The sequence below is a fragment of the Asparagus officinalis genome, chromosome 8, assembly GCF_001876935.1.
Source record: "Asparagus officinalis chromosome 8, Aspof.V1, whole genome shotgun sequence".
Lineage (NCBI taxonomy): Eukaryota > Viridiplantae > Streptophyta > Magnoliopsida > Asparagales > Asparagaceae > Asparagus > Asparagus officinalis.
In genome coordinates, this window is record NC_033801.1 from 81091114 (window position 1) to 81105900 (window position 14787).

At 31.6% G+C, this 14787-nt stretch overlaps 2 protein-coding genes across 2 annotated transcripts; both read right to left on the minus strand.

Annotated features, from left to right (window-relative positions):
* LOC109821430 lies at window positions 622–1041 on the minus strand. Its single transcript, XM_020387616.1, has 2 exons — window positions 942–1041; window positions 622–848 (listed from the first exon to the last, which is right to left on the minus strand). The coding sequence occupies exons 1-2, from the start codon at window positions 1039–1041 to the stop codon at window positions 622–624; spliced, it is 327 nt and encodes a 108-aa protein (XP_020243205.1).
* Window positions 1517–14102, minus strand: LOC109821431. Its single transcript, XM_020387617.1, has 6 exons — window positions 13198–14102; window positions 10122–10242; window positions 9524–9752; window positions 9111–9180; window positions 9030–9051; window positions 1517–1645 (listed from the first exon to the last, which is right to left on the minus strand). Exons 1-6 carry the CDS (start codon window positions 14100–14102, stop codon window positions 1517–1519), a joined length of 1476 nt encoding a protein of 491 aa, XP_020243206.1.

Consider the following 14787-nt stretch of genomic DNA (forward strand, 5'->3'; position numbering starts at 1 on the left):
CCTCTTCATAACTGGCACAATTCTTCTTCCCTCACCCGCCGCTCTAGACAGGAGGAGGTGCGCCCCGTTCCTCATCAAGCCAAGGTAATCATTTTAATCTCTTTTAATCTTCTCTACATTATTGTTCAATTAAGACCGTTCTAGGAGTTTTATTTCTAATAATCTTACTTAATTCATTATGATTTTAGGAAGAGTTAGGGTTTCCAGACTACAGTCTATTTTTATTAATTCGATGTAGGGTTTCGTTTTGTTTATTTTGATATTACGTGTTACATTCGAGTAAATTTTTTTTGGACTGAGTTATTCTTTGAGTTGTTGTTCATTGTGATAAGATTGTAACTAGCGACATTCTCATCATATGTTGTTGTTAATCTTAAGGTATATATTTTTTAAAAAAGATCTTTTTGCTAAATAATTAGCAAAATCGACCATTTTACTAATTATTTAGCAAAATCGAATTCTTTTTGACCAACAAGCCAAAAAGATGTTGATTTAAAAAAAAACACCCTGCTCAAAACATATGGGACTACTAGTCCCGTATGTATGGAGTGAACTAATCCAGGATTAGAACTTATCCAAAACATACGAGACTACTAGTCCCGTATGTTTTGGGTAGTGGATTCAGATTGACAGGCTGTCAGTTCCGAATCTCAGCGACCCAAACCACCCCTTTAAGCTCTCAACTCTCTCCCTGATCCTTCCGAACTCATCCATATCACATCTAGTACCCCTATTCATCTTCTCAAGCTCTTGTCTGAGCTCCTCCGTTGCTGCCTTCACAGTCTGATACTCGTACATCAGGACCCCTGGCCTCCCATTCATCCCCTTCGTCCCCCCCACCACTCTCTCTTACAGCCTAGAAACCGACGCCATGAATCCAGAGCTTTCGACCGGAGGAGCGTTCGGAGTCGAACAGTATGAAACGACACCGCATATCGAACCGGAGGTCCATCGGCTNGGCTGGATCCTCATCTCCACCAGCACCCCGTTCTCCTCTTCTAGCCCTAGGGCCTGCCTCCGGCAGCTTGACACCACCCTCATTGCCTAAATAGGAAAAATAAATTAATTAGAGTTGGTTGGCCGGTGGAAAAATCGCAGGCGGTGCGCGTGGGTGAGGTCGGAGATGGGGATGTTGATGATACCTGGCGTGAGGTGAGAGGTTAAGGGGGAGCGTCGGCAATCGTCCCATTGATAATAAGTTCTAATCGCGTAGTAGATCACTCAAAACATACGGGACTAGTAGTCCCGTATGTTTTGAGCAAAGTATTTTTTTTTAAAATTGATCTTTTTTGCTTGTTGGTAAAAAATAGGTCAATTTTGTTAAATAATTAGCAAAATGGTCGATTTTACTAATTATTTAGTAAAAAATATATTTTTAAAAAATTCTTAATTACTCTACTTGAAGTTAACTTCTTATAAATTAGCCTAGTTTTACTTTGATCCCCTCGACTTCTCCAAATTCTCTCAACCTAGAGCCCTACCACAAGTGCTCGATATCTGGAGGCTGGAGAGAACCTCAATCACGGTCCTCAGTTGCAGTGTAGGTAGGAGCATCGACAGCAGCGGCACCCTCTGGCTTCTCCATACCACCGGCCAATCCTGCTCTAGTTTTTTTCTTGAAGTTTGGTTTTAGGTAAGAGACCCACTTCAAGGTAATGGTAGCAGAAGTTTAAAGGTTCAATTTTTTATTTTTATTTTTGCTAATTTGGATTATTTTTCCGTTGTGGATTTAAATATGAGCTTTTCAACATTGGGGTTTTGCTTAATAATTATGTATGACTAGGAATACGTTGTGTTATTCTTCATGAAATTCTTAATATTTTGTGGGAATTTCTAGGATTTGAGCTTACCGTTTGTGATTCAGGTTTAAGCAGGATTGAGGAATGTCACGGTACAGGATGCAATCAGTGATGATGCAGTCAGTGTATCTAAGGATATAATTTCCTAGATATATTTACTTATTTTAGTAGTTTTAAAGTTCTTACTTTTGTGATTTGGATTTTCTTAGACATTTGAACTTTAGGTTATTTTCCAAAAAAATTTTTTGTCCAGTAATGTTTTTTTTATTTATAAATTTATGGATTTTATTATTTATGCTTTTCTTATTTTTGGTCACATAATTCAAAAATAAATTGGCATTGCGCACAGGAAACTTTAGAATTAATCACTTGATATTACACAATACACAATTAAAGTAATTAGATTTTGTCCATCTTTTTCTAACGCAGCAGATTAACATAATCCAAAAAATGTATGAATTCCTTCAACGTGGACAGTAAGCTAGCTTTTCTAATTATATTATTAATAATTTTTTTTGCTTCTTTGTTGACAAGTTTAAATGTGTTGATGGGAAAAAAAGTGTAGTTACATTTGATGTGAAATTCTACCTTACTATGAGTGAGTGAGTTTCTTTCTTACACTATTTGTATCCTAATTTCATAATACTTGCAGTTTGTAATAAATTTATGAAATGTTTGGGATAAGTGGGAATAAAAACCAGAGTATATTGCAATGTTGTCACACAATATGAACTCTTCCAATGCTTGATTTAGGCATCTATACATTGCTGATTCATGCTTATTTTCATGGTGACGTGTTTTCAGAATTAGTCATACATATACACTCTTGATTTAAGCATATTTCCATGATGATTTATTAAAATTTAGTTTCTGATTTGGGTTTTCCTATCATTGTATTCATCCCCTCCTTTTCATTTTGACTTCTTCAAGACATATGTTTTGCAGATTATTTAAAATTAACTGGGAAATTTCTAGAGATTTTTCCTTAGACATTTAATTGTAGTGAACATTTGAGAATTTTTCAATGACGGAGGATATATCATTAGATATAAAATTACATATAAAATAATATAAGTTTTTGTTTCTGAATGAAATATCACTTTTATTTACATATACTTTTTTAAGGTTGTCGAGATTTTGATTGCAACATTGTATCAAGTAAAAAATTTATTTATATCTTTTCACATTCCTTTTTATTACTAGGGTCATCCTATAATTTTCTTGTGCCTTTCATTTTTCTTTTATTTTCTCACTTTGAATTAAGATACACATGATCAACTTCCTGGGGCATGCTTCTAACTCTTTACTTCTTTCTAAGTTTGAATATAATTAAAGCATAAGCTTAAGACTACATATATTCAAGAAATTAATGTACATTAACTCAAACTAATTTCTGCCATGTATATCTAGATATCATTTAGTATATATTAAGAATCTTCCTCAAATTTTTGAATCAATGTTTCGAATAGTAAGGTTATAGGACACTCTACATGCTTGAGAACATAAAATTCAATAGTTGTTATTTGGCTAATTCATAGCATGAAATTATTTTGATGTGATTTTAAGTTTTAGATATATTTGTTAGTTCTATTTGAGTGTGTCCTAAAATATATGTGTATGTATTGGTGCATGCTTGTGTGCATGTTTGACAAACTCAAATTTTATTTTTCAATTCATGTATCTTACTGAGAGTTCTCTATCGTATGGGGATGTTCCGAAGTATAGATTTGATGAAATTGATAACATGCAACTTTGTAGGAACACGGTGATGGTTATGCAACATTTAGTGGTAGTTCCTTGAGAAGTATCTGGTGTTGGACTTGGGAAAGGAGGTGGATTGTTGGACATGATTCTGAGTTTGATTTGATGTATCAGTCTAACTAAAAGTTACCTATTTCCTTTTGTTTCAGTCATAGTATTGTTCAGTTGCTGTTACAAAATGGCTTTTAGTTTTCTCATTCTAATAGTGTTGTTATAAATAATTTAAATATTGCTTCATTGAACAAACTTTGTGAGTCTAATAGAGCTTAGTTATGAAACCACAGGATCCCGTAAGAATTTTTCCTGTAATTTATAGTAGCAAGACCTAGTACTTCCAAATTTATTAGTGTAGGTAGACATTCAAAGTCTGCTTCATCTTTCATTTTTGCATCTTCATTGGAGATCTTATATTCCTTATTTTGCTCACATATAAAAGCATATTTTAGCTTATTCACTTGAAGTCAAACAAATGGAGTTGTGTAAAAATTGAGAGAGCAATTGATAGTAAGGGCTGATAATTTATTAGATGATTTTGTATTTTCTTTCTTTATCGTTTTATAAGGTATTTTTTTAGTTATTTGTTTACTTAATTATCAATATCAATAAATGATGATTTGAGTTTGTGTTTTTATTGTTGTTTGCAAGATAAAGATTTGGAGTTTTGAACATTGTTGTTGGTTTGAACGCTCTAATGCACAAGACTTAAATCTGCTGGGTGAAAAAATGCAAGGTTGTACATTAAATGTTTGTAAAAATTAAATGACTGAAACATGACAGTAAATGCAACCAAACATGTTGCTTTTGGCTGAAATTTGACATAGTTGATGCATATGCGCTCTAATTTGACATAGTTGATGCTAATTTGACATATTTCATTTCTTCCATGAAAGTAGCTCTCTTAGGTTGTCATTTTTTTCTACTGCTGTTTTGGACTGTTATGGCTTTTTTCTACAGGTTGGTAGATTGCTCACTCTTTCATCAACAAAAGGAAGAAAATGAATACAAAAAGCAAAGACAGAGTTAAAGATTTTTCCATCTATAGAAGTGTATTTTTTCTTTTCTTCCTATATAATTATATTTTTCTATTTCAAATCTGTTTTTTTCTTTGTTTATTTTTATTATTGGTATTGATAAGTGATGAACTCAATATAATCTTACTAGAATGTATTTCTCATATATTATGTTTTGTATTTTTCTCCAATAGCAATGCATTTCACTTTCAATATTTTTGTTCCTTCTTATGTTTACATAGATTTTGTGAATTTGCATTTTATTTAACTAATTGTATACTTCTTATGTCGTATTCTTATGGTTTGATAATGTTCTTAAATTACAACCATGTACAATTTTCTTATACTGACTTTATTTGATTTAGGTATTGTATTATCTCTTATTTTTGTCAAGCACCTATTATATGATAGTGTAATTTTCTTATTTAAGGATGTAGTCTGTAATGTCCTATTATGTTCCATCTGATTATTTATAATTTTTCATTTGCTCCATATGTTAGTTATGCATGAGACATATTTTTTTAATGATTAGAGATTAGGCATGGGCAAAAGTAAGTGATAAGAAAAAAATCGTTAATTTTAAATTTTTTTAAATATGAAAATATTGTATCTTATCTACAATGAGAGTTAAATATTAAAACATTTTATCTTATCTACAATGAGAGCGTGCATTCAACAGTGATAGCGGATATAGAGAGAGGGATGATCATATGATTTTTTAATAGAGAATTATCTTTTCTTAAGTGTTAATTCTATTAGCTTTGTTCTCACTAAATTGGTATTGTGACTATGATATGAATCTCTTGCTAATTTATTTGTAATTAAGTATGAGACTTGCAACTAAATGATGATTAATTAAAATTTTTTGGTAGCATAAAATCGTAGGTATGTCCGGCATTAATCTATTTTGAAATTATTTCTACAAGCCCTATATTGGGCTTATCCATGCATCGCACGGGTCTGAAACTAGTTTTATTTATAAAAATAGAGTCAATTTTAGCCACGTCAGCATCATGCTGGATGTGTATTTATTTAAAAAAAATACAGTTTACTAATTAGTGAAGATAACTAAGTTCAAAATAGCATCAGTTGGCAACCACGACTATTTTTAAACCAAGTTCTAAATATCTGTAGTTGGCAACCACGGTTGTTTTGACCTTTGATATGCTTATTATGTAGGGGTGACAACCCCGTCTAATGTGTAAACTTTTTTTTAATCAACCCAGTTTCACCCAACAATACTAATGTGGTTGAAACTGGGTCTATTGTAAATAAAATTAAAGTGAGTCTATTTTTGTAAATAAATATGAAAATGGGTCTATTTTAAAAATTTCTCCTTATATTTAAGCAAATAGGACTTTGTGGTTAGGTCTTATTACCAAATGAAAACATTAGATACTTCTTTTGAGTATAAATCCTACCTCCTAAGAATTTTTTATTAAATAAATTACTATTCATAGGCAAATTACAACTAAACTATTCTTATTTTATTTTTAAATTAGTAATAATTAAAAGCACTTGATATAAAACAAAGAAACTAAAACAAAACAAAATAAAAGCTTAATAGAATAAAATGGGCTTTCTTTACCGAGACATATATTTGCTATTTATTTGTTTTTTAGGCATTTTTCCGTAAATACAAAACATCCTACTTCTTTTATACATAAAATCTATTCTTATCCATGTAACAATAGATTATAAAGACATTCCCATTCCATTGTTCAAAAACACGTTTGGAAAATCTTTCTTTCTTTTTCAGGATTTTTCTCAATAGCTTTCAGTATGATTTGATATTTTAATATCTCATTCATTGTTAGAGTTTATTCCCAAGTTTATACAGGGGGATATATGCTACTGTTTGTAGTAGTTTCTTTTGAACTTTAGTACATACTCTTGGTTGGGAGTATGAACTATTTTTTGTAACAACCAATTATATTTTAATTTAGTTGGCTGGAATACCTTTGGAGTGTTCCATCCTTTTTCTCAAAAAGAAAAAAAAATCTCATTCATTGTGTATTATATAATGAAACTACCTCTTACTTAGCGTCACAATGGCTCTGCAATGTGCAACACGTTCCGATAGAATCTATTCTCTACTAATTGTAAGGGCAACCATAATACTCTCTAGATTCACAGTGTCCTGCTTTAAACTTTCTTATAGCCCTAATTTTAAAAGGAAATTTGTTTTCTTTCTCCTTCATTTAATTAACGACTAGTATTCATCCCGTGCTAAGCACGACATCTTTACCAATTATTTGTGTGTGCAATCTTAAACATACTTGAAGTCCATATATAACCAATGATATATTCTGTGATATATGCTCACAACTGTACATTTAACTTCTCCGATCGAACTTCATCCTTAACCTTCACCAATCACCATACATATAAAAAAATCCATGCTGTTTACTTAAAGCAGGATGAAGAAAATTCAATTTTAAGCCAATCCCAGCAGCAACAAAAAATCCATGCTGTTTACTTAAAGCAGGATGAAGAAAATTCAATTTTAAGCCAATCCCAGCAGCAACAAAATAAAATACTTAGGATTTAGTATGCTAAACACCAAAGAGTTATTTTAACAATCTTAAATGTTTCACCATTATACATAGATGACATCTTGAGTTTGTGCTAACATATAATCAATCAATTAAATAAATTTTGCAAACATCACAACTTGAATATAATTCAGTGTATAGTAAACTTGCACCAGCAAGTTGAACTGCAGGATTAAAAACAGAAATTTGGATGTAAAAAAAAACAAAACAATAGATCAAATTTTGACTGTTTCACTTACGAAAGAACCCAGTTCCACTCTTTCATCATTAACATTCACCAATCACCATACATCTCAAAAATCCCTGATGGTAACTGCAAGCAGGATGAAGAAAATTCAAATAAAACAACCAAATAAAATAAAACACATAGAATCAAGAAGGATGAAGAAAATACCAGCAATAGCAAAAGAAAACACATATAATCAAGAAAGTTGAACTGTGGAAGCTGAAATTAATACTAACCTAAATAAGAATTATCTTGAACTATAATGTTGTTGAGGAAATTGATGAAGAAGCAAGTGTTTGAACTTCGTACTGACTTGTTGTAAAATTTTCTTCAACTATTTTTAGGCTGAATAGGAAAGCAATATATAAATTGGAAATTTGTGGAAGCAGATCAACTGAAATCTTCTTGTGGGGAAGTTGAGCGATGTGGCTAAGAAGAGTGGAAAAGTGTAGCAACGTGTCTGATGATGAGCAACATGGGCAACTTGATTGTGGAAGTTTCGAGCATAGTAGACGGTTGTGGGGAATTGCTTAGCATAATAGATAAAATTTTGACTGCTGCAATTATGAAAGAACCCAGTTCCATTCTTTCATCCTTAACATTCACCAATCACCATACATCTCAAAAATCCCTGATGGTAACTGCAAGCAGGATGAAGAAAATTCAAATAAAAAAACAAAATGAAATAAAACACATAGAATCAAGAAGGATGAAGAAAATACCAGCAATAGCAAAAGAAAACACAGAATTAAGAAAGTTGAACTGCAGAAGCTGAAATTAATACTAACCTGAATAAGAATTTTCTTGAACTATAGTGCGGTTGAGGAAATTGATGAAGAAGCAAGTGTTTGAACTCTGTACCGACTTGTTGTAAAATTTTCTTTAACTATCTTTAGGCTTAAAAGGAAAGCAATGTATAAACTTGAAAATTGTGGAAGCAGATCAACTGAAATCTTCTTGTGGTGAAGTTGAGCGATGTGGCCAAGAAGAGTGGCAAAGTGTAGTAACGTGTCTGATGATGAGCAACATGGCCAACTTGATTGTGGAAGTTTCGAGCACAGTAGACGGTTGTGGGGAATTGCTCAGCACAATAGATCAAATTTTGACTGCTGCAATTATGAAAGAACCCAGTTCCACTTTTTCTTCCAGTTATTCACTAATCACCATACATATCAAAAATCCCTAATTGTAACTGCAAGCAGGATGAAGAAAATTCAAATAAAACAACCAAATAAAATAAAACACATAGAATCAAGAAGGATGAAGAAAATACCAGCAATAGCAAAAGAAAACATAGAGAATCAAGAAAGTTGAACTGCGGAAGCTGAAATTGATACTAACCTGAATAAGAATTTTCTTGAACTATAATGCGGTTGAGGAAATTGATGAAGAAGCAAGTGTTTGAACTTCATAATGACTTGTTGTAAAACTTTCTTCAACTATCTTTAGGCTGAATAAGAAAGCAATGTATAAACTGAAAAATTGTGGAAGCAGATCAACTGAAATATTTTTGTGGAGAATTTGAGCGATGTGGCCAAGAACTGTGGTAAAGTGTAGCAACGTGTCTGATGATGACCAACATGGCCAACTTGATTGTGGAAGTTTCGAGCACAGTAGACAGTTGTGGGTAATTGTTCAGCACAATATACAGTCTGTGCTTGTGTCTTGAACTATCTACCTGCATCCACGCTATGCTGCAACTACAATTTAAATATGAGGAAGTTAAGGCAATAATAAAATGTGTCTTTAAATGAGCAACCTGTCCAATTCCTTTAGTAAAACTGTTACATCCGTTGATGCATGGCTGGCCTGAATTTTGACTATCTTACCTATTCCATATACATATAAAATAGATCAAATCTATTACATTACATTTAACAAAAGTATCGAAATTAAGTTTCAAGATACATCTTAAACTTTTGCATAATTAAAACTACATAATATGATTAAACATAAGCAACACAAATATTCACACTAAACTTTGGTTGAAAACTCTTCAGAAGTTGTTGTGAAGTCTTCCAGCAGTTAGTTCTCTTTTCCACCGCTTCGATTGGTTCTCATTTTCTTATTTGCTACATTAAGAATATTAAAATTGAATTATTAAATTAGAATATATTAGTAACTTATGTAAAATAATTCTCATAATTTCAAATAGGAAGTCATATATTTTACCTTCTTGCATTGGCAATTTGAGCTGCTCAATACTACCAGTCTTTTCTTCCACTTCAATGCTGTTATTTACAACCAAATTGTTGTTGACTGCCTTCTCAATCTTTGGTTTTATCATTACGTTAGTAGTATTTTTCAAAACAGATTTTGAAATAGGAGCAGTCAATGGAGTTGTTGGTGGTCCTTCTTCAGTAAGGCTAATAACGTCAGAATTTTGCTGGGCGAACACATCCTAATTAGAAATAATATTTAAACAATTAGAATTAATATGATAAATGAATTGTCTAACATTCTATGATTTAAGAATTTAAACCTGTGGTGTATTTTCGACGTAGCTTTCTTTATTTCTGTCGTGTAAGTCCTCTATCAGTTTCATAACTGTGAATCCTTCATTACCCTCAATGTAATTGTATTTAGTAAGCTTAATCTGAACTTTAATTTTCTTACCCACAATCCCCTTAATCAATGATGGGAAAATTCCTTTCCTTTAATCTGTTGAACTGAACATTAGTAGGCCATGAAAGGAAATAATACAAACAGAAACTAATAGACTTCAAACAAAATTAGATGATAAAAATAATATAGAGGTTTATGTAATTACCTTCACCAAATTCTTAGACATTTCATCAGCAGAAACCTTAAACAATTTCTCAGCTTCTTTGTTGAATAATGTTATCGTGGAAACGACTGAATAATCTTCGACCTCTAGTGTTATCTTATAACTGCAAATAATACAAATACTCATTACATTTCATGATTATTTAACTATTATATAACTTTATATGTGAGTCAATATGATATCATAATATTACCAGATTTGTGTCATGACTTGTTTGTTACATTTCTCACACCAGAATCAATTACCAGCTATTAAGGATTTTTTTTGAACAATCAGGGCAACCACTGTATCTCCATTTCATATGCTCAATAATACCAATGATAATAACTTCGCAAATGAAATAATATTCATGTAATTATGGGAAAATAATATCTCAAAAAAGTAATGTAAATCAGTGATGATACATACACATAGAAAGTATCTTATTATATAATGCAAATTTACATTCGAAGTCCCAGTGTCATTGAAGAAAATTAAATCATTTAATGTGCCATTTGCTGCTTTTATAAGTTGTGGTTGATCTGCTGAGTAGTTGACTGGGGTAGGAGTTATTTGCAGTAATTCCTCACTGTCATTGAGATTTCTAGATGATGATAAATTCACTTTAGAAATCCATATGAGCAATAATATATTAATGACAATTATTCATACATACAATCATAATGCAATTATACAATATTACATTTTATGTTTAGAGTATAATCTCTTAACTACACCACATACCTCTGAGATAAATCCTTCACCTTTGGATCATCAATGTTGATATATACTCTCTATGCGCTGCTAGAAGAAATTGTATTATTTCCTGCTAAATACACGAAAAGAAATAATGTTATATGATAAACAACTATAGAGATGCATAATCTGATCTACAAACATTAACCAAACTTTAAAATATCATTTGTCTACTAAGCTTTAAGTCAATCAACCAGTCAAACCCTTGGTCTAGAATTATTTGTAGAGGCTTTCATTATCCAAAGCATTCGATCATCTTATGGTTGGTCATTCATTCCTGAATATTGACTCAAGATAGACTACACAAAATGAGAATGTTGGACACAAATACTTGTGTCGTATGCTCAAATCACATAGAGGAAACCTGTCGGAATTGAAGAATATCGAATGTCACAAATACTTGTGTCGTATGCTCAAATCACATAGAGGAAACCTGTCGGAATTGAAGAATATCGAATGTCAGTATTCTGTCCAATCATGGAATAAAGTTATTGGAATCCTATCATCAATTTTTATTGCAACAACCTAAAGGGGAAGAGATATGAAAAATTTGAAGAGAATGTAATTGTCAGTTACGGTCTATTTGATATGGCAAGAAAGGAACTGGAGAATTTTTTAGCTCAAAAATAGGGGGCATGATCATTTGTTTGCTGTGAAGATATCAATTTTCTCCAAGATTTAGAATGATGATATCCCTGACCATATGAAGGAGAAGCTGTAAAATATATAATATGATATGTTGTTTCCAAACGATGTGTTTGGATATTTAGTTTCCAGGTTTCATTCGTGGACAGTTGATGTACTCAATTTTCAAATTTTGGTGATGAATAAAATATCTTTTCATTGAAAAAAAAATTAACCAAGCTGATATCAATTTGAATTTGACTGGATAGCAATGGTTCGTGCTCATTACCTTGAAAATTTGTTACAAATATTCCAGTGATTATCATAACCATATTATTTGGGTCATACTATTGAGCTTGATCTTCTAAATCTAATGCAATTTTGTTCCATAATGTCACTGTACATTCCTTGCCCCTTTAAGAAAAGTATAAAATCAGCCATGATATAAAATGATATTAGAATCCATTATAATTTTAAATGTATAAAACGCTTACTACAAGTCATTAATTATTTTTAGCGATCTTCTAGTTTGTCTTTTCCCTCCAGTAGTAGAATCTTCCAATGGGTATATATCTTTCACAATTCCTACAACATCTATGAAATATGTATATTATTAATACATATAATATCAAGTTTATCAAACTTATCAAATAAAAACATAATTATTAAAAGTTTGCACGACCTTACCATAAAGATATGTACGTCTTCCTAGAAATTGTCCAAGTTCATTATAATCTTAGAATTGGAATTTTTGTCTCGGGATTTGCTCATCATCATCTTGGAGAACCTTAATTTCAGTCTGTCTAAAGAAGCATATAAAGTAATTGTTTTGAGTTGCTCGATAATCACCATACGCAGTTATCACTTTGAACTTAGAATGAATATGAATCCTCCCTTCTTCTATCATTGGTTTGAACCTAGATATCTCAGTTGCTTTTATGTTCCCTTGAATATTATTATCCTGATAAGAATAAATAAAGCAGATTAGTAATTATAAATTGATTTATAAATATAAAATAGATAATCACATGTTATATGTATCTGACTTTAATTGTAGAAGTCAAATAAAGTTAAGAATATGCAACTTACATTTTCATCTAACAATATTAGTTGTAATCCATATACTTGTTTAGATATTGGATTGATGTTCTCCCACAACCTGGTAACCCTCACCTTGATTACTTGATCTTTAGTAGTAAGGTCCAAATCTTTTATAGCTGTATAGCTATTTATTGACATTGTCAATGATGATCAACTGCAAGATGAAAAGTTAAAAAAATATAAGTAAAAAGATAGAAGCTATAATATATAATACATTCACAGATGTATAAAATTCATACGTTAAATTCATCAAAAAAGTATGCCTATGTCGGTGGAAAAAATTAATAGTTTCATGGTTGACAATAATAAAGTTGTGCAACATAGTGTTGAGATAATACTTGCAGTTAGATTGTTAAAAACTTCTTTGTACACAACATTCTCTATTACATTATTATCTATTCCATCTTCATTTTCAATGAGGATTTTAAGTCCCTGTGGTGAAGTAACTCGAGAAATTGCTACATATAATTGGCCATGTGTAAAACATGGTTTTGGAAGATACAACCCAACATGCTTTAAAGTTTGCTCTTGACTTTTATTAATGGTCATTGCAAAACATGTTCTCATCGGTAATTATCTTCTTTTCATATGAAATTACCACTTTGAATCAGTATTGGTCATATCTGTCCTGGATATAAAATGCTTTGTCCCAATATTACTTCCACTAATTATTCTAGCTTCTATTATCCATTTAAGAAGTTGTGTGATAACTAATCTCGTACCATTGCAAATACCATCTGCCGGGCTAAGATTACGCAAAAGCATGATAGGAGTACCAACTTTAAGTTTAATTTCATGATTTGGCATCCCAGGGAATTTCTGTGAATTTAGAAATTTAGTTGGATATAATATTTCATTGCTTGCAAGATTTGGCGAGGTGGGACAAATAGAATCAGAACTTAGATATGTAACATACTCCCCTGGAACGATGTCTAGAATTTCATTGTTAATTATGTCAACAACTTCATTCCTTGCTATTAGTATAACTCTTTCCTCTAAATACTCTTCATTTGAGTAATTCTGCATCAATCTAGGATATGTAGACGATATAACCTCATCAATCGGATTACCATTCGCATGGATTATAAAATTATCTGGTATCTCAACTAACAAATCCTGATCATGAAATGCATTTTTCTTACACATGTTATCTCCATTTCCAATATCAAGTACCCACTTACTAAAGTCAGAGTTAGACATTGTATTACTTTCACTAACTTGTGTTTGCAATCTCATATTCTTAGTAAGTGTTAAAACTTTACAGTCCCTCCATAAATATGAACAACTAATAGAAGCATGTAAGATATCATGTTTAGATCCTTTTGGAATAACTAGAAGTATTTGTCTGAAGTCGCCCCCAAGCACAAATGTCTTTCCACCGAAAGGTTTGTTTACATTTTCAGAACATTCTGCTCCTAATATATCTTTGAATGTTCTATCGACAGCTTCAAAAGCATGTTTGTGGACCATTGGAGCCTCATCCCAGATTATAAGACTTGTCATCTTGATTAATTCAGCTTCAGGACTACCTATTTTGATTCCACAAGTCGAATTATTTTTCAGAATGATGGGAATATTAAATCTAGAATGTGCTGTCCTGCCTTTAGGAAGTAATATTGATGCTATTCCTAATGAAGCAACTGGCAATACAATTTTTCCTTCTGATCGTAATTTAGAAATAATTGATTTCCAAAGATAAGTTTTTCCAATTCCTCCATGCCCATATATGAAAAATAATCCTCCATGTTCTTTTATACAGACCCAAGTATAGTGTCATATATAACTTTTTGATCAGTGTTCATTCCTTGAACAAACTTCTCATTTTCACATCTTAACTCATCCCTGTTAAAATTTAATTCTTCACTAATAATCTAGTGCTTGCATTGCTGCATTATTTGTAGATCTGGTAAAGGCATCCCTTTGAAAAATTTTAAGCTTCTTCCATTTTCAAGCAATGAATACTGAATTTCAGCTAAAGTATAACTTTGAAGTTCCTGTTCTGACATTGTTAAGGTAGGCATGTCAAGAAGATTTCTCTGATCTTCCAATATACCTTTAGCCATATACTTCCAGTTCTTTTCCCATAGTATTTGTGGATTCATAACTTCACAAAACATTAATAATTTAGCAAACAATTGCCTAAATTGTTTTCCAGAAGCAACATAAGAAGCCTCATCCAAAACATATT

What these genes read in the sequence shown, in the direction of transcription:
- LOC109821431 (XM_020387617.1), bottom strand. Translation starts at nt 14,102, where the DNA reads ATGACAAGTCTTATAATCTGGGATGAGGCTCCAATGGTCCACAAACAT. An exon ending in CAAATTGCCAATGCAAGAAG is followed by an intron (nt 9,181 to 9,523) that starts GTAAAATATATG and finishes TATATGGAATAG; the next exon opens with GTAAGATAGTCAAAATTCAG. An exon ending in GCAGCATAGCGTGGATGCAG is followed by an intron (nt 1,646 to 9,029) that starts GTAGATAGTTCA and finishes ATTACCTTGAAG; the next exon opens with TGGGTCTCTTACCTAAAACC.